This window comes from Onychomys torridus, chromosome 9 (assembly GCF_903995425.1).
Source record: "Onychomys torridus chromosome 9, mOncTor1.1, whole genome shotgun sequence".
NCBI classification, from domain to species: domain Eukaryota; kingdom Metazoa; phylum Chordata; class Mammalia; order Rodentia; family Cricetidae; genus Onychomys; species Onychomys torridus.
In genome coordinates this window covers 46,351,802-46,379,507 of record NC_050451.1, presented here as the reverse complement: position 1 = coordinate 46,379,507, position 27,706 = coordinate 46,351,802, and the positions used below count along the sequence as shown (strand labels likewise).

The window sequence follows — 27,706 nt, the reverse complement described above, 5'->3', positions numbered from 1 at the left end:
GCTTTTCCCATTCTCTTACTTCTGTAAATCTTACTCTTAGTCCATAGCTGGCTGTGTAGCTGGGTGGCTGGCCCCTGGAGACCTCCTTCTTCTCTGGCTACTGCTTTTTCCTCCCAGATTCCTCCTGTATATTCTCTTTGCCTGCCAGCTCCACCTATCCTTTCTCCTGCCTTGCCATTGACCATTCAGCTCTCTATTAAACCATTAGTGTTTTAATGTCACAGTAACACAGCTTCACAGAGTTAAACAAATGCAGTATAAACAAAAGTAACACACCTTAAAATAATATTCCCCAACAGCAGTCTTCACTGGACTGAGGGGAAATCTGCTTTCATAATGCCGAAATCCTAGGGATGGTTCCATTTTTCATGTATTTGTTCAAAATAGCACGTTATTACTCACAGATATTTAATCAAATAACCATACTTTAAATTTGTAATATTAGGTCAAGGGAATAAAAGAATTTTTAATGACCAGTCAAACAATGCCTAAGGGGAAAGATCTTTTCTAAGAATTTCATTAGAATTAAAGAAAACTTTAGTAGTACCATTGAAATAAAACTTTAAAATTAGATTTTTAACATACAAGTATTTTAACATACAGAGGATTCTAAAACAATTGAACAGTTAACAGTTATTAATACTTACTTATTCATTTTAGTTTTGTTTTTAAAAGACAGGGTTTCTCTGTGTAGTTCTGGCTTTCCTGGAACTCACTTTATAGACCAGGCTGGCCTTGAACACTGAGTTTGGGGATTAAAGATGTGTGCCACCACACCTGGCTAATAAAAACTTTAAAAGTAGTACAAAATGGGAAAAGATGGGAGAGGGAATACCTTTTCTGTGTTGACTACCCTAATTTGAAAGCTTTACATGGATACATGAATTATTACACTCTTTCCCTAAATAATATATGATTATTGTGTATCAGTTAAAAGGAAATAGGAATATGTGTGTAGGCCAGAGGTCAATCTTAGATGTCTTCCCTCAGGAACTATCCACCTTGGTTTGTATTATGTTCTCTCTTTTAATCCAGCCCTGTCCAGATGTCTCCTCTTATACCCCATCCCAAATGTCACTGATTGGGCTGGGTTGCCTGGCCAGCCAGGGATCTGCCTGTAACTATTACTCAGAAATAGGATTATATATGCTTGCCTCCAGTACATGGTGTAACTGGAGGTGGAGTCTTTCTGTCCCCTTTGCCTGGTCCCAAATTAACACACAGAAGCTTATATTAATTACAAATGTTTGACCAGTGGTTCAGGCTTAATACTAGCTAGCTCTTACAATTAAATGAACCCATTTTTATTTAGGTATCACCATGTGGCCCGTGGCTTGCCGGCTCTTTCACATCTTGCTTCTTGGGTGTCTTGCAGCTTCTTCCCCAACTCGATGCTTGTTTATCTCCATCCTCAGTTTGAGTGTCCTGCCTAACCTTATTCTGCCGCACCATTGGCCAAAAATATTTATCAACCACTGAGAGCAGCACATGTTCACAGCATACAGAAAGACATCCCACAGCACATGGGGGCTGGGGATAGGCACGTGGCCCTGTGGTTTTGCAGCCAGTACTTTACAGACTGAGCCATCTCCCAGGCCCAGAAGAAATTTTTTGAGTACAGTTTCAGAAAGAGGTTGGTAAGGTATACTATATTCTAATGAAAAACAGTCCTTTCCTTGCTGTGGGATTAAGGAAAGTGCTAAAGAGCTCCATCAACACACCTGAGGTTTAAAGAAGTCTAAAATTTTCAAGTAGTTGTATTGTTAATGATAAAGAATGTTTTTGAAGTTTTATGAAAGTGAAATAAGGTAAATATTCAACTTGAAATAAAATTCATGTATAAAATATATGTATTCATATTTTTTCTTCTAGTTACTATTTCTGGAAAAGGAGAAACAGGTAAGAGTCTTAATCTCCCTTGAAATCAAAAAGAGTCACTTGTAACCATGTGCTTTTTATTTAGTGGTGAGTACGTGTGTTTTTGTTTTCCTAAAAGAGAGAATGCTGGGTTTCTTCCCAGGCACATAGTATCTTAAATGATTCACTTAGCCATATTGTGTAAGGCTGCCAGGACTACTCTGTGTAAATGTGTGCATTGCTGCCTTGTGTGTTCCTCAGAGCTCTGTTATGGTTCTAATAGCGGTCTTCACTGGACTGAGAGGAGATCTGCTTTCATAATGCCGAAATCCTAGGGATGGTTCCATTGTTCATGTATTTGTTCAAAATAGCATGTTATTACTCACAGATATTTAATCAAATAACCAGACTTTAAATTTGTATTATTAGGTCAGGGGAATAAGAGTTTAGAATGATCAGTCAAACAATGCCTAGCGGGAAAGATATTTTCTAAGAATTTCATTAGAATTAAAGAAAACTTTAGTAATACCATTGAAGTAAAACTTCAAAAATAAAATTAGATTTTAACATACTGAAACCTAGAGGATCTAAAACACTGAAACAATTGAACAATGAACAGTTATTAATATTTTTAATTTTCTCTTATTTTTAGTTTTTCAAGACAGGGTTTCTCTGTATAATTCTGGCTATCCTGAACTCACCTTGTAGACCAGGCTGGCCTCAAACAGATATCCACCTGCTTCTGCCTCCCAAGTCCTGGTACTGAGGGCATGTGCCACCGCTCCTGGCTTAGTATTTAGTCTTATTACTGGAGATGATCATGCCTGGTTATTTACAGTCGCCTTTAAGTCTAACTTTCAGTAACAGAAGAAATGGATTCAGTCTTGGTAGTCTTGTCTCTCTTCAGCGCAGAATTATTTTATGTATGTTGAAGTATAGACACAAAACACAAGGAATTTCTGAAGATTTTGTTTTGTTCATTTTGAGGCAAGGTCTTTCGTGTAGTTCCAGCTTGCCAGGACATGCTTTGTACCTTAAACTTCAGACATATAACATGCTCACCTCCAAACACTGGTGTCACGGGCGTGTACCATCTGCTCAGCCTTGACATTGTATTTTCAAAGTTCTCTTTTGTACTATTATGTATGTCTTGAATTTTTTTTTAAACCATGTCTTAATACTTTCCTCTTGTTAAAGGCTATCTTGAAGTTTTATGAAACGTTGAGTCACAGGTGATTTTTGAACACAGACTTTGATTTCTAGATTTAGATTTTTCTTAAAGCTTTAATTTGTTTGCAGATATTTTTACTTTGTTTATTTTTTCATATGGTGTGTGTGTATACATGAGCACACCCACATGAGTAGGTCAGCGGAAGACAACTTTGGGGGTTGGTGCTCTCCTCCATTGTGGACCGAACTCAGTTTAAAGGCGAGTGCCTTCACCTGCTGAACCATCATGCCGGCCCACTTTTATATATGTGACTAGAAGTCTGCCTCTTAATGTCATATAAGCTGGGCATGCTGAACATAATCTCAGCACTTGAGAGGCTGAGACCAAGAGCATTATGAGTTTCAGGCCAGCCTTGTCTGTCTACACAGTAAGTTAGGACCAACCCAACCTCTATATCAAGACCCTGTGGTGCACATCTTTAATACCAGCTCTTGGGAGACAGAGGCAGGTGGATCTCTGAGTTTGAGGCCAGCCTGGTCTACAGAGGGAGTTCCAGGACAGCCAGGGTTACACAGAAAGAAAAGGGGGTTGGGGGAGTACAGAAGGGCAGCTCTGTGTTACTCTGGAATAGGCTACTCGACCACACCCATACACACAGGACTCTACATGGTCCTCAGCCCTCCAGCTCCCCCAAAGAAAAAAACCACAAATCACATGAATTCAGATTCAGTAAAAGCACTGTTTCCTTCTGTTTACTAGTTATTGTGTATTAATTATACCCAGGCATATACTAAGAGCTTAATTTTATTTAACTGAAAATGTGTTTTAAAGCACTATTTTGTATGCATGGAGTGTAGAAATTTCCTGAATAGTAAATGTTAAAAGAAGAGTTCAAGAATCTGTTTATGCTAGTCTTAGTTATAAGTAATTAAAAAGTTTAAAGTACTTTGTTGACATCTGTCTTAAAACTAGTACCGTATAGACCAGTGGTTCTCAACCTTCCTAACTGTGTGGCCCTTTAATACAGTTTCTTGGGTCGTGGTGACCCCCAATCATAAAATTATTTTTGTTGCTACCTCATAACTATAATTTTGCTACCGTTATGAATTGTAATGGGAATACTTTTGGAGGTAGAGGCTTGTCGAAGAGGTTGTGGCCCACAGGTTGAGAACCACTGCTGTAGAGGACTTCTAGCTTGATTGAGGTGGGCAAAAAATGAATATGGGAAGTGCTGGTGCAATCCCACTTGCCAGTCATTGAAAGGCCTCAAGCCGCTGTCAGAGAAGGGAGCTCAGCTCCCAAATGTGTCTCCTAAGGAAAAACCTAAGTCTGCCGCATAGACCACGCATTTGGCCTGGAGCGTACAGACAACAGAGAAATGCAGCTCGCAGAGAAGCCGGCATTTTCAGTGTGGACGACGTATTAGTGGAATGGAAAGAAAGAGTACTTTTATACAGAAGGAAGCCGTGATGAGGTTCATTGTGAGTTCAGATGCTGGCAGGGAAGTAGAACGGACTGGTAAATGCTGACGGAGAAAGTGGAGGAGAACAGTTGCCCAGACAGAAGTGAGGAACTTTAGAAATGAAGTTCTGAGAATGGAGAGAACTTTTGAGGAGGAGTTGACATTTAATCTGACTTTAGAAATGAGTAGAGTTCAAACTTGTTATCTTCAGAGTGTATATGTGGAACATTTCACACCAAAAAAAAAAAAGGAGTTCAGCTCTGGTCAGTGGTTCTCGCTTCTTAGAAAAACTAACCCTGGCTGGGCGGTGGTGGCGCACACCTTTAATCCCAGCACTCAGGCAGAGGCAGGCGGGTCTCTGTGAGTTCGAGGCCAGCCTGGGCTACAGAGTGAGTTCCAGGACAGCTCCAAAACTACACAGAGAAACCCTGTCTCAAAAAATCACAAAAAACAAACAAACAAACAAAAGCCAAACCCTACTTGTTTCAAATAGAAAAACTACAGAACACAATAAAAGGCTTAATATTACATCAGTGAGTTGATGGTTGGAGTCCCTGATGTCAAACATGGCACTGATCTACTTGGAAAAGAGTATGGTGGAAATTTACAGTGGCTAGCCTTTTCTTGTTAGCCTGTGTTGAACAGAACATTTCAGAATACTCTAACCCAGACAGGGATTGAGTCATTCAATTTTATTCATTATTTTTGGTGGTAGTAAAAACTTTTTTTGCTTTCTGTTTCCAGTTCCCCTTGGCTTAATGTTCATAGTGATGCGTCCTTTTAAGTAATTTTTAAGTCCTTGAGAATTAACATTTAAGGAAAACTTCAAGTTACAGTGAGTGGCCAGCTATGGGTGTGCATTGTTACACTAGCTCTGTAACCATCCCCTAGCACGAGAGAAGCAGAGGCAGGAGGGTCATGAGTCCCAGGCCATCTTGGACTACATAGTGAGTTCAAGGCCAGCCTGTCAAAAACTCTCTTTGAAAACTTCAGGCCAGCAGTGGTGGTGCATGACTTTAATCCCAGCACTCAGAAGGGAGAGAGAGGCAAAGGCAGGTGGAGCTCTGTGAGCTCAAGGTCAGCCTGGTCTACAAAATAAATTCCAGGACAGCCAGGGTTACACACAGAGAAACCCTCAAAAAACAAACAGAACAAAAATTCAAACCCAGTTGGGAGTGGTGGCTTACACTTTTAACCCCAGCACTCAGAAGGTAGAGTTGGAGGCCAGCCTGGGCTACACAGTGAGTGCCAGGACAGCCTGGGCTATGTAGAAAGACACTGTCTCAAGAAAGAAAGGAAGGAAACCAAACCCAGTGTACAAACATGTTCAAAAGTGTTTTTAGCTCAGATCCTCAGCAACGGAATGCAGTCAAGTCTCACCAAATGTAGCCTTATTCATGAACTTATGGTTTATAAATAAAGTTTATTTTATAACCTTACATCCTGAAATGCAAGGATAAAATATTTCTTAATGTCTCTTACTGCTGTATCATATAGATAAAGGAGTTTATGTATTTGATATTTAAATGAAAGTTTTAATTAATTCAGGTCTTGTGACCATAGTGTTGTAATGTAGTACATTTTCTTGTTTCTACCTGGACTCAATGAAATATTGTTTGTTTTTATTTACCAGGAAAGACCGTTGTTTACCTTGTGGCTTTCCATCTGTTCTTTGTTATGTTTGTATGGTCCTATTGGATGACAATATTCACATCTCCCGCTAGCCCCTCCAAAGAGGTAAATTTTATGTTGTCAAATTGTCAAATGTTTTAACTGATCACAGAATGATATTTCCTGTGTTGCCTATATTAAAACCTTGCATGATACATTTGTTGTTTCCATTTGTAAAATTCTTTGGTAATGTGAATGTGAATGTGAGTCATTGACTTGTTCTCAGCACAATTTGCTGACAGCGTAGTAAATGTTTAATTGTACTAACACTTTTCTGGCATGCTGGATTTTCTTAAACACTGGAGTAAAAAGTTAGGGAATTAGGATTGGTTTTTAGAAACTCTTCTATCATATTTCCTTAGCCATGAAAAAATGTGCTGTATCTAAATCACATGTGACTATGGAAAACAGTTATTCAGGGTTCATCTTGCTGTGACTGCATTTCTCTGCTTGAGGATGCATTTGGAAAATAATACAGGTAAACATTTAAGTGCAGTGGGTTTTGCACCTGGTAAAGTCTCTCTTGCCTTGACACAGATGAATTCTTCCTTCACTGAAAGTTAGTATAATAGCAAGGTGATTAAGCCGCTTCTCTAAGCTGGGTATGGTACACTTTTAGCAGAAAGATTGCAAATTCAAAGCCAGCCTTGGACGCAGTGAGACCCTATCTCCCAAACAAGTAAATAGCACGCACGCACGCACGCACGCACGCACGCACGTACACGCATACACCACATGAACACGTCTACACACGCCAAAGATGCACAGAGTTAAGATTGTTTGAGTTTGATTTTTTTCTTTCTCTTCATTAATTTCTGAGCTTTAGTTTTCTTGTCAGAAAAATCGTGCCTGTCTCTGTGGGATGCATGTGGGGACTGACATTTTCCAATTTTTAACATATTTACATATTTATGATTTTTAACACATTCCTGTTTCAGAATGAATATTCAAATATTGGGTGATAGTAGTAATATAATTGCTTTCCTTCATGTTAACTTGTCAAAATTTGTTAAAAAATTATAGACCATGTAGTTTAAAATACCAGCTTTCATTTAATACTTTTATAGACAATCTGTATACAGAAAATAAAAGTATCAAGTATACACTTGTTAAGTTTTCACACAAACTAGGCCAGGCATCTTAGTCAGGGTAACTATTACAATGATGAAACATCATGACCCAAGCATTTCAGGGAGGAGGTTGATTTGGCTTACATGCTTCCATATCAGTGTTCATAAGAGGAAGTCAGGACAGGAACTCAAACAGGGCAGGTACCTGGAGGCAGGAACTGAAGTAGAAACCATGGAGGGGTGCTGCTCAAGCCTGCTTTCTTATAGACCAGGATCACCAGCTCCTCCAGCTGACTAAGTGTGGTCCACTGGCCCTACCATGGAATTCTACATCTGCTCTGCCCTTGTCTTAGAGTTTCTGTTGCTGTGAAGAGACACCTGGAAGATGGGAGGCCCTGGGAGAACATAGAAAGAAGAGCAGCTGAATTGGTACTTGTAGGAAAATGTTTCTGAAATGAACCCAGCTGCCCTTAGTGGTTTATAGTCCCAGCACTGGGAATGCAGAGGAAAGAGGATTGTACATTCAAGGCCAGCCTGAGCTGCATAGCACAACCCTGTATCAAAAGAAATAAAACAAGCTGGGCGGTGGTGGCACACACCTTTAATCCCAGCACTCAGGAGGCAGATACAGGCGGATCTCTGGGAGTTCGAGGCCAGCCTGGTCTGCGAGTGCTAGGGCAGGCACCAAAACTACACAGAGAAACCCTGTCTCCAAACAAATAGACAAACAAAAAAGAAATAAACTAGAGGACTCCACGATGTTTTTTTGTGTATTTTGTTGTTGTTTTGATTTAGTATTTCGTCTCTTTAGGTCGTTTTTATCTTTGGCTTTGTTTTTTGTTTGTCCTAAGAGAGAGAGGAAGAACATAAAGTTGGTAGGGAGGTAAGGAGGATCTAGGAGTTTGGAAGGGAAAGAATATGATACATTATATGAAAAACTACTTTTAAGCACCTCCCACCCCCCAATAAAAAACAACGTAAAGCCAGAAACACCTCTGAAAGGAGTATCTGGTTGAGGAAAAGAGGTTGTAGATGAGGTGATGAACCCTGGTAATTCTGAAGAGAACAGCACAGCTGGTTGTAGGTGATGAACCCTGGTAATTCTGAAGAGAACAGCACAGCTGGTTGTAGGTGATGAACCCTGGTAATTCTGAAGAGAACAGCACAGCTGGTTGTAGGTGATGAACCCTGGTAATTCTGAAGAGAACAGCACAGCTGGTTGTAGGTGATGAACCCTGGTAATTCTGAAGAGAACAGCACAGCTGGTTGGCTTTTTAAAATGAAAATGATGGGGCTGGAGAGAGCTCAGCAGGTGAGAGCATGGGCTGCTCTCCAGAGGACCCGGGTTCAATTCCCAGCACCCATGACAGATGGTGATCCAAAAGCCTGTAATTCCAGCTCCAGGGGATCCGGTACCTCTGGCCTCTGCTAACACCTACACTAGCATGCATATACCCACATGCAGGCATATACCTACACGTAATTATAAGAAAAAAATAAAATTTAAAACAACGAAAAGTATGAGCGAATGACCTTTTTGATCTCATTGAGGCATTTAGAAAAAATGTGGAACCCCTTGCCAGTGCCCTCACTATCACCCGAGCATATCAACCTTTGTCTATCCTTGCAAAAATTAAAAATGTCTCTGGAATTTAACTCTGGATGGCAGCATTTACTGCAGAGAGACACCTGCTCAAAGCCCGAAGAAGGGTTGATCTGCTGAGTGCTCAGCTGTAAATGGGGCCTCTGAATCACTACCTCTAAGCTCAGGGAGCATTGGGAGGAACAAGTGGAAAGACAGAGTCAAGAGAGCAGGGCAGTGGAGGCACAGGCCTTTATTCCCAGCACTCAGGAGGCAGAGGCAGGCAGATCTCTGAGTTCAAGGCCAGCCTGGTCTACAGAGAGAGTTCCAGGACAGCCAGGGCTACACAGAGAAACCCTGTCTCAAAAAAAAGAGTGGGGTCTGGGGAGAAGATGGTGGTGACTCACGCCTTTAATCCCAGCACTTGGAGGCAGAGGCTGGCCTGGCAGCCTGGTCTACAAAGTGAGTTACACAGAGAAACCCTGTCCTGCCCTCCAACCCCCCCAAAAAAGAGAGAGACTGGCTCAGAAAATAGAAATTGAAGAAAACCCATAACACTGATCACTGGCCTCTATACATACATGCACACGTATACAGCATTAGCACATATGTGTATATACACACCATGAATGAGCACATACATACATATACCACCATATACATAAACATATGCAAGTGAAGAAGAAAGACACTTGGCTTATTTTAATTTTATCTGTATCATTATATAATTTTCTTTTGTCGGATGAGATACTCTGTAGCCCAGGAATTGACTTAGGACAGTCCTTTCAGGCTGCCTTCCAAGTACTAGGATTACAGACAGGAGCCGCCATATCTAGTTGATAGTAACTTATAAAAAAAAGAAAACATACTTGGTGTCCCTAGGCAGTCATTCTACCACTAGGCCATATTCCCCAGTCCCCAGGATTTTTTTACTGAATGAAAAGATGTGTTAAACTATTTTTTATTAAGGATTTTAATTTTATCTGTAAAAGGCAAAGGTGTAAAAATAGTGAAATACCTGCTCTCTCCTGTCATTAGTAGGAAGTACTAACACTTTTTTTTTTCCTAGACAGAGTTTCTCTGTGTAGCCCGGGCTGTCCTAGAACTCACAGAGATCCCCCTGCCTCTGCCTCCCCAGTGCTGGGATGAAAGGCTTGTTGCACCACTGCCCAGTTTAACACTTTTAATCTGTGCAGTTTTGTTAGACTGTACATGAAGTTAAGTTGGAAACAAGTTTTGTTTTCGTGAAGCAGAGTATTTGGGGATCCTCCCCCTCTTTTAGATAAGACTCATTCTCAGCACACTAGCTGAGAATTATAATTGAGTAGCTGTCTTTCTCTCTCCCTAGTTCTACTTGTCAAACTCTGAAAAGGAACGTTATGAGAAGGAGTTCAGCCAGGAAAGACAGCAAGACATTTTGAGAAGAGCCGCAAGAGACTTGCCTATCTACACCACATCAGCTTCAAAAGGTAAGCGCAGTGGCTGAACTTGGCAGAGGAGTTGAAAGGTGTCTCTGTCAGGATAGATGTGCTTGGCTGGACTAGTCACTGAATGGCACACCAGGAACATGGGTTCCCGCGTAGTGTGTCTCGTGTGGTGTTTCAGATGTCAATGGATAGTCACCTGTATTAATGCGGGTTCTCCGAGGGTTCCCTCTGTCTAATGTGCATCTGGGTTTAGTTTGTCTTATTGCCTGTTTTCACCTAACAATTAGCCTTCTTGACTAAAGCTTTCAGGTACTGTTCCTAATACACCATCATCTGAAAATTCTGGTTTGAATATAGCTGTTCTGTGTCCTGAATAATAATGAAAGAAGTCAAGAACGTATGAAAAATGGGAAGAAGTAAAGACAGAGGGGAAGTGACCAAAGTAAGACTTTGTGAGGCCATGGACTAGGAACTGTGTGCTGGCTCCTTTCATGTCAACAATGCACAAGCTGGAATCATCAGAGAGGAGGGAGCTTCAGCTGAGAAAATGTCTCTGTAAGATGGGGCTGTGGGCCAGCCTGTTGAGCATTTTCTTAATTAGTGGTTGATGGGTGAAGGCCCAGCCCATTGTGGGTGGGGACAGCCTTGGGCCGGGCAGCAGTCCTGGGTTCTATAAGAAAGCAGGCTGAGCAAGCCAGTAAGGAGAACCCCTCCATGGTCTCTGCCTCAGCCCCTGCCTCCAGGTTCCTGCCTTGTTTGAGGTCCTGTCCCGGCTTCCTTCAGTGATGAGACTGTGGATGTGGCAGTTTAGCCACATAAACCCTTCCCTCCCCAACTTGCTTTTTTGGTCATGCATGGTGTGTCATCACAGCAATAGCAGCCTTATAGAACAGTTCTTTTGCCTGGTTCCAGCCTGCCTGAAACTCTGCCCTTCCTAAGGGTCAATTGAGACAGCAGCTTCCTGTCTTTGGGTTTATTTAACTCTTTGATAGAAAGGAGACAGAGGTGCTGAGATGGTCACATTACTATAGGAAATTGTTTTAATTATAAATAATAGCAGCTTAATGGTTGAGTTCTCCACATAAAACTCACTTAAATTCACAGTAATCCATGGGGTAGATACTCCAGTCCCATGTGTACATGGGAAAGTAAGACACTGTCCTAGGATAATCTTGTCCCAATAGTGAGAACTAGCCCAAGGTGCTGTAAGACAGTGAAAAGCAGCAGAGAAGTCAGAGCACAGGTTGGGGGTTATTGAGGGACTTTCTGGAGGAAGCATAGGCCTACGCAGTAGCAACAGCAAATTGACTAAGGTGACGGAGCCTAAGTTGTGTAGCTCAGACTGGCCTTGGATTAGATCCCCCTGCTGTGGCCTCTGCAGGGCTCGGATGGAGTCAGGTACAGTGCAGGCGTTTGAGTGCAATTATAAAGATCCACATGATTCGTCCATTTATAGCATGGTAGCAGACTGCAGGAAAAGCCAACCGGGATGACTCAGAGCTTCTGTACTATGACTCAGGATGGCAGTAGTTTGTCAGCTTGAATCCCTACTGACACAGGTTGAATTACTGTGATCACACATGGCTGTATGTAAAGAAAACAGAATTTGGATCCAAGTACTCTTAATTTCAGAACCCAATGGGCTTCTCAGTGACAGAGCACACATAAAGGGAGCTTACTTTTGGGGCTGCATATAAATCTTGACTGGTCTTACATAGTGATAGACTAGCCACAGATACATAATGAGACTCAGTCTTTTAATAAAAAGAAGAATGTTTTAATTATGTGCAATATTATGGGGGGGGGTATTGGGATTTTGAAGATTAAAACAGGACAGTGGGTTGGAGAGATGGCTCAGTGGGTAAGATGTGCTAGCATGAGACCTGAGTTTGACGTCTGTAAAAATCCAGTGTTGCGGAGAGTGTCTGTAACCCTGCAGGGTGAGGACAGGCGCTTCCTGAGAACACGGGCCAAAACTGCCAGCTTCCTGCTCAGTAGACCTGTGTCAAGGCAATGGAGGACAGACTGGTCTCCACATGAGCGTGCACTATACATGTACCACACCACACACAGACAACACATGATAAGAGATAGAATTAGCATACTACCGTACACAATAGTCTATTGTAAGCTGGGTGTGGTGGCACACACTGTTAATCCCAGCACTCAGGAGGCAGAGGCAGGCAGGCAGGCAGATCTCTGAGTTCGAGGCCAGCCTGGTCTACAAAGTAAGTTCCAGGATAGTCAGGGCTACACAGAGAAACCCTCTCTCAAACAAAACAAAACAAAAACCAGAAACCGACAAGAACAACAAACAAAGCAAAACGAGCCCCATAGTCTAATGTAGACTAAACCCTCACGTTTTCTTTACTAGTGCTGTGCAAGTCACTAAACAGTGGAGTTATGGCAGCAGCAGCAGCAGCCAGGGCCTGACGCTGCCAGCGCTGCACGCTCCAGAGTTCTGTCAGAGGCTGGAAGGTCAAGCCGGGACCTGTGACTTACATCACAGAGTTTCAGAATGAGTCCGTGTGAAACAGAGTTGGTGTTGATTAAGAAAAAGTTTTATGGGACTTTAGAGATAGGTGAGCTATAGGTTAAGCTTTTTTATGCTCCTGTGGAGGCCCTGAGTTTGGTTCCCAGTCTCCACATCATGTGGCTCCAGGGGAAACCAACGCCCTCTTCCAACCACCACAGGCATCATACCCACATGCACATACTCATGTAAACACACATACTCACAATTAAAAATAAAAAACATCTTCTTAAAGTTTTTTGATATAGATACACACTAGTGCTAGAGAGGGTTCAGGCTTAGGAGAAAGCCTGCTGTGCACACCAGAGTGGGTGTGGGCTTCTTGGGAAGGAGTTACTTTTCTGTGTCTGGGTTTTGAAGTTACATTGTTAAAAACTTTCTTGCCGGCGGTGATGGCCCACGCCTTTAATCCCAGCACTCAGGAGGCAGAGCCAGGCGGATCTCTGTGAGTTTGAGGCCAGCCTGGTCTCCAAAGGGAGTTCCAGGAAAGGCAAAAAGCTACACAGAGAACCCTGTCTCGAAAAACAAAAACAAAAACAAAAAAACAGAACTTTTTCTTCTCTCTCTCTCTCTCTCTCTCTCTCTCTCTCTTTCTCTCTCTCTCTCTCTCCCTCCCTCCCTCCCTCCCTCCCTCTCCCTCTCCCTCCTTCCCTCTCTCCCTCTCTTCTCTCTCCTGTCTCTCTTTTTTTTTTCTTTCTGGAGCTGAGGACCAAATGCAGGGCCTTGGGCTTGCTAGGCAAGCACTCTACCACTGAGCTAAATCCTTAACCCCTGTTGTTGAAAACTTTTAAGAAATTAGGTAAAGGTGTTTTGGTATATACTTTTTTAATAAATGAGACTGTTATGTGATTTATGAGGTACATTGTACAGATTTCAGGCTGAAAAGATAAAAACAAGCCAGGCGGTGATGGCGCACACCTTGAATCCCAGCACTTGGAGGCAGAGGTAGATGGATCTCTGTGAGTTCGAGGCCAGCCTAGTCTACAGAGTGAGTTCCAGGAAAGGCTCCAAAGCTACACAGAGAAACCCTGTCTTGAAGAGAGAGAGAGAGAGAGAGAGAGAGAGAGAGAGAGAGATCAGAAAGCCAAAGGAACTCTACATGGGTCATCTGGAGATGAGAGTGTGCACTTTGACAGTACTATGGTTCATACTGTTGTTTGTGAGGTTTTCTTTGTTCTTAGCCAGTAAGGATGAGAACCCTCCGTGCTGTTCCTGTCCTGTCTCAGTTTCTTCATTTCACGATGAGAATAACCGTCCACTTCTGGGTCTGTGGAGACAGTGAGCGAGATGAGATAGACACTTGAGTGGGCATCTCATATATGATGAAGTCTTTAGCAAATCCTTTTTATTTTATGTAGAATTTTGAAACAACTGGTTTATAATAGTGGTTGTACTTCTATATATTAGATGTTTTTAACCCTGGTCCATACTTTCAGTGGGTTTATGAATTCCTAAGTTTTATAAAATTTGGGCAATGTATAGTTTTCAAAACAGCAGGGGTTTTTTGTTTGTTTTGTTTCGTGTTTGTCTTTTTGACACAAGTTTTCTCTGTGTAGCCCTGGCTGTTCGGGAACTCCCTATGTAGACCAGGCTGGCTTCAAACTCAGAGGTCTACCTGCCTCTGCCTCCCCAGTGCTGGGAGTAAAGGTTTGTGCCACCCCCTGGCTGCTTTTTTTTTTTTTTTTTTGTTAAAGACAGTCTAATTATGTAGCTCAGGCTAGCCTAGAACTCACAGAGATCTACCTCCCTCTGCCTCCTGATTGCTGGGATTAAAGACATGTGCTACCACACCTAGCTGAGATCACCCAGTTTTGAACTAATACGTGTACCCCTGAAGCAATGTTTCTCAACCTGTGGGTTACAACCCCTTTAGGGAGTCAAATGACCATTTTACAGGGGCTGCCTAAGATCATCAGAAAAGAGTTGTTTAAATTATGATTCATAACTAGCAAATTACAGTTATGAAGTAGCAACAAAAATAATTTTATGGTTGGGGGGGGTCACCATACCATGAGGAACTATATTAAAGGATCACAGCATTAGGAAAGTTGAGAATTACTCCTCTAAAGATAAAGAGCCATTGATATAAAAACTTGTCTGTTAACTAGGCCTCAGCGTGGTTTCTTGCCTGTACTTCTAGTACTCAGGGTATTAAAGCAGAAGGATTGAGCAAACTAAAGGCCAGCCAGTTTCTTCTATATTTTTGAGACAAGGTCTTTCTATGTCTTGGAACTCACTTTGTAGGCTGGGCTGGCCTTGAATTTAAAGGTTAAAGAGATCTGCCTGCCTCTGACTTCAGCCTCCAAAAGAGCTGGGGTTAAAGGCAGATCTGGCTGTGTTCTGTTTCTTAACTCTACCGGAGTGTCTTATCCCTTTTCTTTCTGTATTGTCTTTTCGGTTACTACTTCCTTGCCCGCTATGGTGATGCAGATTGAACTCAGGGCCTCTCAAAGGCTAGACAAGCACTCTACCACTGGGATATAGCCCCTGCCCTCAGCTGTGACTTTTAACTATGAGTCTCTGACACCACCATATTGTGATCATTCATTGTGTTTCATAGAATCCTATGAAGTAAACTGCCAAGTGTTGTGCTGTGTGCCAGGGATTAGGTGGAGTTGCAGCTGTACACACAATTTCATGTCAACATTGACTTGGCAGCCCTACCGTGCCAGGCTCAGCTACTTGTCTTTAATAAACCAATTAAAGAGAGTCATGAAAATCAGAATATTTCCCCCTGAGGTTTATTCCATGTGTTCACATTGGGAAGAGAGACAACAAGATCTGGTAACTTTCCCAAGTCCATCTTTGGTGTCCCGACATGAGGGTAAAGTTTAAATATGAGACCAAGCAGTCCTGGTCAAGGTGTGCCTCTGCACCTCTCTGCAGCTCCATCTCTCTGTAAGGTCCTCTGCCTAGTAAATCTGGGAGACAAGTTCCTCTTCTGGCTGTCCCAAGACCTCAGCCTTCCTTCTCCCTGCAGGAGATTGCTAGAGAAATTCCCATTTCTTGGCATCCATTGTTTAGTAGTTTGACAGCCTAATAAGGGGGCCCAAGTAGCTCTTCAGTGGATCTTCATTTCTGGCACATTTTATCAACAGAGAAGCTTCTCACTCCTGTGATTTCAGAGAGATCTGACATTTTGCCCCAGCACATCCTAGGAACCTTGAGTCAGGCTTCCTCATTCGCCTTTCAATTAAGTACCTGTCAATCCAAGCAAAGCCATTCTTGTGTTTCCAGTTGTGGAAAGGATACTTGTACTTGAATGAGTTATTATTTGAACCTCCAAACTCATAGAAAACGGATTTCCAGCTGGGCGGTGGTGGTGCACACTTTTAATCCTAGCACTCAGGAAGCAGAGCCAGGCAGATCTCTGAGTTCGAGCCCAGCCTGATCTACAGAACGAGATCCAGGACAGGCACCAAAACTACACAGAGAAGCCCTGTCAAGAAAAACTTTAAAAAAAAAAAAAAAAAAAAAAAAAAAGGGAAACAGATTTCCATTTAAAGTCTAGTGCCATGGAAGCAGGTGATAGGTTTGCTGTGTTCACCTTTACTTGTAGGAATGGGCAGTTTTCATTGAACAAATGGAAGAATACCCCATCCACACCCTGCTCTATTTCTGTCTTTGGAACTGTCCTTTTCTGGTTGCTCTGTGCAAGAAACTGAAGTTTTCTTTGATTGCAACTCTTTTTAAGCTTTATCTGCTCATTTGTTAACTACAGTTTTCTTTCTTCCTTTCTCCCTCAATCCCTCTTTTAGACAGGATTTCAATATGTAGCCCTAGAACTTGAAATGTAGATCATGCTAGCCTTGAACTCATAGTAATCCACCTGCCTCTGCCTTCCAAGTGCTGGGTTAAGTTCTTGTAACACTACATCCAACTACAACCCATTTTGTAGGGCCTGTTTGAGTTCACTCCCATCCCTGTCCCTAAATATGTGCACAGCTGTCACAGGCAGAGTGGAGGGGATGTAGAGGCAAGGGGCTATGAGGCGATTGGCTTCTTTCTGATCCTGAGCTTGCTACCTATATAGCCTTGGCATTAGTGGTGCCGTCTTCATCTTGCTATCTTTCCCTTGACAGAGTATGTATTTTGTGTGGGAAATTCTTGTTCTGCAAAATAGTGCACTATACAGACATACCGTAAAGTATTTAGCCATTTCATGTATAAAATTATTCCTAGGGACTTGGCTCAGTAGTTAAGAGCACTAGCTATTCTTCCAGAGGACCCAGGACTTCCTAGCACCCACATGGCAGCTCACAACTGTCTATAATTTGAGGTCCTAGGGATCTGATGCCCTCTTCTGGACTTGAAGGCTACCAGGCATGAACAAGTTGCACAGAACATACATTCATGCAAAGCACTCATTCACAAAAAAAGATTACTCTGGTGTTTTATTACTTAAAATAGCTGTAATGAGCATTCATATTTGTTGCTTTTTAAAGATTTATTTTTAACTTGGTGTAGGGGTGTGTGTGTGTCTGCATGTAGATATGTATATTGGGGAAGCCAGAGGTCTGGAGCTAGAGTTACAGATGGTTGTGAGCCACTGCCATGAGTGCCGGGAAGTGAACCATGATCCTCTCTGGAAGAGCAAGTACAAATGTTTGTAACCATTGAGCTATCTTTCCAGTCCCAGTATTTGTTACTGTTCAAACAAGCCAAGCAGTTTTCTATCACTGAGTCTGTTCCTTCTAACCAAAGTCTTTGTTTTCCAAGGTAGTGGGGTTTTTTGTTTGTTTGCTTGTCTCTCAAATCTGTATCCCAGATTGTTCTCAAACTGCCAGCGTAGTTGGTAATGACCTTGAACTCCTGATCCTTCGGCCTCCAGCCTCCCAGGTGCTGGGGTTATAGGCTCCACCACTGTGTCTTGTACATGCTGTGGTGGCCTCCAAACCTAGGACTTTCTGCACTCTGCCGTCTAAGCTACACCCTTATCCTCTAACTCTGTTTTCTCAGATATCTGTGAGTTCGACTCCTCCCACTCTCCTTACTGTCCACTGTCACTGTCTAATGTACTGTTTATTTTATTGATTCTCTCAGTCCCTAGAACAGAGTATGTAAGGTTCACAAAGTAGGGGATCAGTATCTTTTGAGCAACTGAATGTGAACTAGGCAATAGTGAAGCATATATTAGAATTTTAGTTGGAAAGATGTTTTTGTTGTTCCAGAAATGAATTGTCAATGGTCTAGAGTAGGATGGCTGCAAACAGAAGGTGAATGTCTTGAAGTTTTGTGATAGCCTGTTACAGACATTATGCTATAGTCAGCAAAGCTCTGGGTTTGAGATTCAGTGGGCCTGAGTTCTGCGAGTTCTGCCTTGTTCTGCTGTTCGTCGTGGTGTTTGGCATTCTACAAGGCACTTACTTGGGATCTGCTTTATTTAGTTTGGAAATTTCTGGGACACTACATTATGAGGCCTCTTTCCTCTTGACATTTTATTTGAGACGCTCTTTGGTGCATTTTGGTATTTTTAAATGAATCACTGTCAGTTTCCAGAGGACATTCCAAAAGTCAAGCTTAATAGATCAGTGAAGCTTGCACACCTTAGAGTGTCTTCTTTCTTCTTTCTAGCTATCCGATATTGTGAAAAATGTCAGTTAATTAAACCTGATCGGGCTCACCACTGCTCTGCGTGTGACAGGTGAGTGCTAATCAGATTGTTTTTCTTTAACCTTACCCTGGAATTTGACAACAGAGGAACATTTTACATGCTTCTTCATACTTAGTAAAACCATTTCATCCTTTCCTCTTATTTGCTGTGGATATAGAACTAATACAAATACTTAGGTAAGCTAGAATATGCTAGAAGACTTTGATAACCATTTCTCTACTCATTGAGTAGAATTTTAATTTTAAATATGCTTTTTAGACAGGTGTGTTGGTGCATGCCCTTAATCCCAGCATTTGCATGGATCTCTGAGTTCGAGGCCAGCCTGGTCTACATAGTGAGTTCCAGGACAGCCAGGGCTACACAGAGAAACCTTGTCTCGAAAAACCAATATAAAGAGACTATAATGATATTTTCTTGTTTTTATTATTGATGTTGATATTAAAACCAAAAAGAGTCACTGAAAGAGTCACTGAATTAAATTAAATTGTTTCAGTTGTCATCTGTTCCGTTTTAATCCTTGTTTTCATGTGGGAAGGTGGGATGGTAAAGGACAGATTGTTAGTTTAAAACTCTTGACTAATCCAAGCTTCTTAGACAAGCTGTGAGCTTCTGTGTGTTGGGTTTCTCATCTTTACTTGTGTGATGTGTAGTCTCACTTTCTCCATGTATAAGATAGGACTCTAAGGGAGGAGGACTTGGTTTAGTTTTGGTGTTCCTATGATAAAGTATAGTAGTGGTCACCACGGGGAAACTGGTGTGAAAGAACAAGAGGAAAGCAACCCTCTCAAGCCATGTGGTGGTGTCTGGTGTGTGCACTTCTAAGGATCGATGCTCTAGATCTGCACATGCTCACAATACTAGAGGTCATCTGTTTATCTCCTTAGCTGATGTCTAAGCTGGGCCTTTTTCTAATGGACCAAGAATCTTTCCCAGACCTGAATAATAAGATGTCATTTGATATGGTGCAGTGAGTTAGATGTGACAAACTGAGGCAGAGTGTAAGAACTGTGACTGTTGGTTGACCTGGGAAGGTACTTAAGGAAGTAACAGAAGTTACCTGTTGTTTCTCAGTTGGTTCTCAAAAATTTAGTTTTTAGGGGATATTTTAAGTTCAGTAAAATAATGAGAAATTAGAGTCAGGAATTTTCAATATGAATTTTCTCATGCTTGCTTCCTAGATGTGTTCTTAAGATGGATCATCACTGTCCATGGTATGTATGAAAAATAGTAGAAATTGCCTAAGTCAAGGGGGTGGGGGTTGGATGTTAGAAGCAGGAAATTGAGAATTATTATCTTTAGTAATCCTTTTTTTCTATTGGTGCTGGTGTATAAATCCAGGGTCCCTACACATTCTAAGCATGTGCTCTCTATGACTAAAACCATATACCCTGCTCCAATATTCCTATTTTTGAGCTCAGTTAAACTACTAATACATACATACATACATACATACATACATACATACATACACACACACACACACACACACACACACATATATGTAGATATGGACATTTTAATTTTTTCCTTTAAAAATATTTTCTGATAAATACTCTGGGTAGTGATATGTTAAAAATTAACATTAGAGTTTGCAAAAATCTATATAACATTAATTAAAAACATCCATAGTTAAGATACTGTTTGTTTTCTACTTCTCACTGGACCTATTTCCAAGTAATGATGATATAAGCTCACTGACTCCTTTTCCCCCCTTTGACTCTAAGTTATACATTAATTTACTATCTTTTTTTTTTTTTTTGAGCTGAGGATCGAACCCAGGGCCTTGCGCTTGCTAGGCAAGCGCTCTACCACTGAGCTTAAATCCCCAACCTAATTTACTGTCTTAACCATCTCTATACGCTCAGTGATGTTTGCTGTATTCCCATTTTGGTACAGCACCAGGATTTTCACATCTTACAGAGCTGAGCTGTTTCATGAGACCCTCCCTACACCCCTCTCCACCAGCCCGGAGACCCTTTTTTGCTTTCTGTTTCTGTATATTGTGATCTGTCTTACTTTACAGTGTTACTTTCTGTATTCTTCTAGGGTGAATAACTGTGTGGGATTCACTAATTACAAATTCTTCATGCTGTTCTTGTTGTATTCCCTACTATATTGCCTTTTTGTGGCTGCAACGGTTTTAGAGTATTTTATAAAATTTTGGACGGTAAGTCTTTTTTCTGTCTTAAATACACATATAAAAGATGTTTAAAGATGTGTATTTGAAGAGAATTTCCTCGTGCTTTTTTTAAGTAGACCTGATCAGCTTTTGTAATGGCTCAGACAGGACTACACTTTCCTCCATATAGGTTGCATGTGTACGTGAGCGTGTAGTACACAGGCTCTGCCAACTGGTGCGCTGTTGGAAGAGCAGCTGCTCTAAAGAGTTGGTGTTCCGCTTGCCTTGATGAGACCCGCTGCAGCTTTGCTGTCAGAGTGACGCCTTAGGCCCAGACAAGCACCTGCTTCCTGTCTGCATACACTCTTCAGAATTTAAAAAAAAAGATTAATTTTTGTTTTATGAATGTGGATGTTTTGCCATGTACCATAGTGTGCCTGGTTCCTGCAGAGACCAGAAGGTGGTATCAGATCTTGGAAACTAGAGTTACAAAAGATTGTGAGCCGATGTGGCATGTGGGTGCCGGGCATTGAACTTGAGTCCTCTGGAAGAGCAGCCAGTCCTCTTAACAGCTGAGGTGTCTCTCCAGCCCCCATCTTTTCAGACTTTTTAAAAAACAACAAATAGTAAAAATAATCAAATGTTTTTATCAACAAGGGACCAAAGTATGATTTATCTGAGAGGAAATCGTGTAGAAACAAGCAGTTCAGTGACAGATGACTGGGGAGTGATCTCTGAGCTGTAGCACGTGTGAGGAAGAAGGCTCATGTCAGTGCATATAGTATGTGGTGGGTGTCTAAGGGGACATGGCCTCCTGGTGTGTCCTGGCTTCTCTGGTGGCGCTCACTGCTGGACTTGAGGGTCATCAGGGAGACATGCTTGTTCCCATTTTTCTGGGGATGTTGGCTACCATGTACAGAGGCTCCTCTATTCAGAACACATAATCAAGTCGAAACCTTTTTAATGTGGAAGTGTAGATATATACTTGAGAGGAAAATAACTACCCAAAACTCCATCTTAGAAGTGCTGTGGAAAACTGCTGTTTTTCATTATAACGTTTCACAGTGTTTGATTTTTATATGTGAATGTTCTATTGATATAATTTAGAAATAACTTGAAAATATATTGAAACTATCCCTTCATTAAAGTCTTTTTTTTAAGATTTATTTATTTATTATGTATACAGTATTTTATCTGCACATATATCTACAGGCCAGAAGAGGGCACCAGATCTCATTACAGATGGTTGTGAGCCACAATGTGGTTGCTGGGAATTGAACTCAGGACCTTTGGAAGAGCAAGCAGTGCTCTTAACCTCTGAGCCATCTCTCCAGCCCAAATCTTTTTCTTTTTCCCCCCGAAACAAGGTTTCTCTGTGTAACTTTGCACCTTTCCTGGAACTCCCTTTGTAGACCAGGCTGGCCTTGAACTCACAGAGATCCGCCTGGCTCTGCCTCCCGAGTGCTGGGATTAAAAGCATGTGCCACCACCGCCCAGCTCATTAAAGTCTTTAACTGTCTGGATATTCTTCTTCTCTGTTCTTCCCCTCCAGTGTCGTGAGTCCCGTTAAATGTAGGTTCAGTCTTGACTGTCACATTGCTGAACCTAATACCCAGGCTTCAGTTGATAATTATCACTGAGCCGTCATAAAAGTGGGCATGTTTCACATCTGCTTCCTTTTCCCTTTCCATTGTTTTTCATTGCTTATCTGCTGTAATGAGAACAAAGTCTACAGCAGTCCATTGGTTGCCAGGCTAGAATAGTGACGTCATCTTCGAGTCCTTGTTCATCGTATCATTTTACCTAGATCTAGAATCGCATGGATCCCAATGGAAGGGCATGGGCTTTGCTTAAATATTTGCTATAATTTAAACTCAATGAAGGCAAGAGATTTTGTCTTTCTCATTAGTAGCGCATCTAGAGTGTTACCTGGCGCACAATATAGTAAGTATTTAGTAAATGTCTGCTGAATGGTAAAATAACCAAAGTGACGTTAGCTTAGATTGCTCTTTCATTTGTGAAATTTGGAGTAATACTGCACAGAATTGATAGATTAAATTAATGTAAACCTTTGGTATATAAAAAGCACCCAGTAGATGTCTGTCTATCTGTGTTTGAGACGGGGTCTTAACTTAACCAGTCTGGTCTAGGACTCACTGTGTAGCCTAAGCTCATGGCAGTCCTCCTGCCTCAGCCTTTTGAGATGTCATTGTATGTGTCAAACCATTCCTGTCGTAACCATGTCTGTCTCCTGATGCCTTGTTCTACTCTCCTTTCTTACGTGCAGTGCCCATTGACTTAGGAACATGTAAGATACACTACATGCTTCAGAGCAGAGGTTCTCAACCTGGCATCGTGACCCCTTTCATAGGGGTCACATAACAGATATTTACACTACAATTCGTAACAATAGCAAAATTACAGTTATGAAGTAGCAACGAAATAATCTTGTGGTTGGAGGTCAGCACAACACGAGGAGCTGTATTAAAGGGTTGCAGTATTAGGAAGGTTGAGAACCACTGCTCTAGAGTTAAGTGCTGGCATTGAGAGGAAGAGGTTCAGGAAAAGGGCAGTGCACACTCTCCAGTCACATTTAAGATACCTTTTTAGTGATTATGTTTATGATTTTGTGGCTGAGTTACATTGTTTGAAAGATGGAATCTACAAGATTTAAAGATAAACAAAGTTGCTGGGCATAGTGGCACACACCTTTAATCCCAGCACTTGGGAGGCAGAGGTAAGTGGAGCTCTGTGAGTTCGAGGCCAGCCTGGTCTACAGAGAGAACTCCAGGACAACCAGGGCTACACAGGGAAACACTGTCTTAAAAGGAAATAAAATAAGAAAGATGAAGCAAAGTTTTAAAAAATTAGAGTTTAATTAGTAAAGCAAAACAAAACTGAACTAGTTTTACTGATTACTCTTATTTTAAAGAATATGCTTTCCTGAGTTTGAAGCCAGCCTGGTCTCCATAGCAAGTTCTAGCCAATGCTACACAGTAAGACCCTGCCTCTGAAGCCAAACTGAAATTTTAAAGTGGTTTTTCAGGTGTATGTTTTTAGATTTAGGGCTGACAGGAGAGTGCTAAAACACTTCAACTCAAGGTCACAAACCTTGTGTCCTAAATATGCATAGTTTTTAACATCTTTGTTTGAGACGTCTTTAGAAAGACAAGCATTGTCTATAGACAGTGATAACGTTATTAGTTGTATTAAGTTTCTGCATCCTCAGCCAGTAGGAGATGCAAAGTGGACCCCAGGGTTAAGCAGCTGGTTTACCTTCACATATCTGCGGTGCTTGAAATGGAGTAGGCTGCATACTAAAGTGAGTGGATAAGGTGGGCCTTACTATACAAGTGGAAAATGTGAACCAAGACAGAAGGGAGTTGATGGGTGTATGAGGGGAGAGCGCTTAAGCCAGAGGAATCTGTAGGCATCGCTGGAGGTTTTGAGCTGTACTCTGTGTAGCCTTGGCTGTCCTGGAACTCACTCTGTAGACCAGGCTGGCCTTGAACTTAGGGATCTGTCTGTCTGTCTCTAGAATGCTGGGATTGAAGGTGTGCACCACCATCACCCGGCTCCAAGGGAATTTTCTATACCTAGAGTAGACTAAGAACGGATACTAAGGGGAAGCCCAGGATCCTGCTAGGGCTAAGTATCAAAAGGACTTTAGAGATCTCTAGTGTTAGAAGGTATCTGTGTCTCTGTCTGTCTGTTGTCTGTCTGTCTTCAGTAAAATGGGGACAAAAGGGTGAAATGATGTGCTGAGCTGAGATCCAGGCAGAGTAGTCAGCACATCTGTGGTGTCAGAGGCATCAGAGGTTACCATTGTTTCCCCAGCTGAAGAGGTAGTCACAGTGAGGTTCTGAGTCATTGGGTCTCATTTCTGCAACTACTAACCAGCCAGAAGGTTAAAGGATTGCAGATGTTCATGCTGAAGGTTTTATTTTGTTCTTTTAGACACAAGTTTCTTGTATAGGGATGGGAAAGTGCATGTTTAGAGGGTCTCTGAGATGTGCTTGAAGAGAGATGTTTTTGCCTGTATGTTTTGGGTTTTGGTTTTTTTTTTTAACTTTTTGGAAAAATGTAGACCATTAGAGGACAACTTCTTGAATTCCTTCCAAATGCACATAACCGATAAAGCCTAGTTTTCAGGATAACTTTGTATAAAAGTTGTTTTCTTAATGCATTGTCTCTGTTTGTACAAGCTTTGCCGCAGGAAATCTACAGAGAATTGCCCGAAGGTAAAAAAAAAAAAAACACACACACATCATTGCCATGACATTCTCATAATCTCTCTATAGAGTGAATGTATGTAATTACTATTTCTTTACAAGTTGGCAAGATGGAATAGTCACTGTGTTTCAAAAGTATAGTGGTCACTCTGAGGAAAAAAAATATCGGAATAATGCAGGGCTAGTGGGGAATTGTTCAGTGGTAAAGTTTTAGAGTCCCTAGGTTCAGTCTGCAATACACACACACACACACACACACACACACACACACACACACACACACACACACACACGCTAGCAGCCTTCAGTTAGTCTGTCAAAGCCTGTGTGTGTAGTGTGTGGGATTATATGTGTGTGGTGTATGCACATGAGTGTGTGTGTTCATGGATGTGGGAGGCCACATCTTAGTGCCTGAAGACAGGGCCTCTCACTGGCCAGCAAGCTTTCCTGCTCTGCCTAGCTCCACCCCTTACAGGGATGGGTAGCCATTCCCAATGTTTATGTGAGTGCTGGAGATTTCAACTCAGGCCTTTGGGCTTCCAGAGCAAATACCTTTATCCACCTAGGCGTCTTCCTAACCCCTGTGAAACTCTTTTTGTTTTAAATTTAAAAACTTAAATTACGGGGCTGGAGGGATGGCTCAGAGGTTAAGAGCACAGACTGCTCTTCCAGAGGTCCTGAGTTCAATTCCCAGCAACCACATGGTGGCTTACAACCATCTATAATGAGATCTTGCACCCTCTCCTGTATACATAATAAATAAATAAATCTTTAAAAAAAGAACTTAAATTACAGTTGTATGTCTGATATATGTGCACATGTGCATTTGAACACATGTGGAGGTGAGAGGTTAATTTGGAAGCCAGTTCTCCTCCTACCGTGGGTTCTAGGGATGGGACTTGGGTTGTTGGGCTGGAGCAACTTGCAACTTTTGTCCCTCAAGCCATCTTGCTAGGCCTTTGGTTAGAAACTTGAAAAAATATAGAGGTATGTGTGTGTGCGCGCATGCATGTGTACATGTATGTACGGTATGGGTGTGCTCATGCATGCTCTCGCTCTCGTGTGTTTGCACAGAGGCATCCGATCCCCTTGAACTGGAGCTGTAAGTAGTTGTGAGCACCTGAGGTGGTGTTCTTTTTTTATATATTTATTTGTTAAAATTTTTTTCATTTTACATGAGGTGGTGTTCTTAAAAAAGGATCTCTCCAGTCTGTTGTGTGCAGGTCCCCCACCTCCTTTGAGATAGAGTCTTTCTGTATAATCCTGGCCGTTCTAGAACTCACTCTGTAGACGTAGCTGCCTCAAACTCACAGAGATTGTCCTGCCTCTGCCTCCCAAGTGCTGGGATTACAGGTGCATGTCACCATGCCTGGCCCATTAAACATTTTTTAAAATTAAATAGGGCAGCCTGTTCTGGAAAACTAGGAGACTTGGCTATATTGTTTTTGAGACAGTCTCATGTGATCCAAGATGACCTTCAACTTACTGTACAGTCTAAGATGACCATGAACTCCTGATTCTCCTGCCTCCACTTCTTGAGTCCTGAAATTATGAGATGTACCATCATGCTCAGGTTTTTGTCATGCTAGGGACTGAACCTCGGACTTCATGTATACTAGGCAAGCATTTTTCTGACTGAGCTACATCTCCTGCCCCTTCTGGGTTTTAAGAGCAAACATTTAAAGGCTTCCCCCTAGCAATAGCCATATTTCTGTAAGAAGGAATGACAGAAACTGTTCATTCTTTAATACCTTATGGCAACTTTTATCAAATGGCAATTGCTTACACAGATTTCTAAGGAAAAGAATCAAGGATGAGGAGGTGGGCATCTGCATCTGAAGATATGGATACCTTGGAGGTATCCAAAGTAAAAGTGAACTACATCACGTTCCACTTGTTTGTAGAGTCTGTGTAGTTAAGTAGCTGTTTTTATACAAATGGAAGTACCCTTGTTCCTCTGGATGTTGAGAAAATCTGAGTATATACATTAGGTATGAAAGGAAATTGCTGGGGAGAATAGTCGACCTTTTCATTTCATGGCTGAATTGCTGAGGTTGTTGGATGTTTAAGGAGAACTTTTTTAAATGTTTGTATTATTTATTAGTCTCTTAATGTGTGTGGGTGAGTGTGTGCTTGCATTTATATCTGTGACTGCATGCATGGCTGGTGCCCACAAGTCAGAAGAGGGTGTTGGATCCCCTAGGACTGGAGTCGCAGACAGTGGTAAGCTGCCTTGTGGGTGCTGGGAAGAACAGTCAGCACTCTGAACCCCATCTCTCCAGCTCCTAAGGACAGTTTTTAAATGACTTGGGACTGTTTATGGGTTCAGCCTGCTGTGAGATTGTGGCTTCAGAATACATGGTCTCATTTAGTTCATTACTCTTCATGTATGACTTTTTTTGTTTTTGGTGGATTCAATCTTTAGGAAGAACCAGATTACAAGTTGCATTTTAGAGGTTGAATATCCTCATAATTAACCCTTCTTTCTTCTTTTCTCAGAATGAGCTGAGAGAGTCACGTGCAAAATTCCACGTACTTTTCCTTTTCTTTGTGTCTGCCATGTTCTTCGTGAGTGTGCTCTCACTGTTTAGCTACCATTGCTGGCTGGTTGGGAAAAACAGAACAACAATAGGTAAATCAGACCAAGTCTTTTCAAAATGACCGTGAATGTGTAGAAAGACTGTGAAGAAATGAAAAAAGTAATTGTGTATTTAAACTTCACTGTTTGGGATACATTGGGTGTATAAGACTCTTGTTGAAGAGGATTGTGGGAGTGATTATATGTAGGATGATTTCAGTAGTGTTTATAAACTTATAAATGAGCTATTACCTGTGTTTATACAGTATCTTTCGAAAACTAATCTCTGAATGATAGATTTTCATAAAATTGATGCTCAAACTCAAACCATTTTAAATCCTTCAGTTTACTTTCTTGCTAAGACAAAGCATACTTCATGTATATTCTACA

At 41.6% G+C, this 27,706-nt stretch overlaps 1 protein-coding gene across 6 annotated transcripts in view; it reads left to right on the top strand.

Annotated features, from left to right (window-relative positions):
• The window catches only part of Zdhhc20 (zinc finger DHHC-type palmitoyltransferase 20), a 65,492-nt gene that overhangs the window by 22,100 nt on the left and 15,686 nt on the right, over positions 1-27,706 (top strand). For 3 of the 6 annotated variants that reach the window (XM_036198922.1, XM_036198921.1, XM_036198924.1), the window contains exons 3-10: positions 1,873-1,899; positions 6,124-6,227; positions 10,162-10,282; positions 18,348-18,417; positions 19,566-19,598; positions 20,434-20,554; positions 24,712-24,747; positions 27,238-27,370. In XM_036198922.1, coding sequence (XP_036054815.1) covers positions 1,873-1,899; positions 6,124-6,227; positions 10,162-10,282; positions 18,348-18,417; positions 19,566-19,598; positions 20,434-20,554; positions 24,712-24,747; positions 27,238-27,370 — 645 coding nt within the window. The remainder of the gene's footprint in view (positions 1-1,872; positions 1,900-6,123; positions 6,228-10,161; positions 10,283-18,347; positions 18,418-19,565; positions 19,599-20,433; positions 20,555-24,711; positions 24,748-27,237; positions 27,371-27,706) is intronic. The other 3 variants (XM_036198923.1, XM_036198925.1, XM_036198927.1) reach the window with 2 other exon arrangements.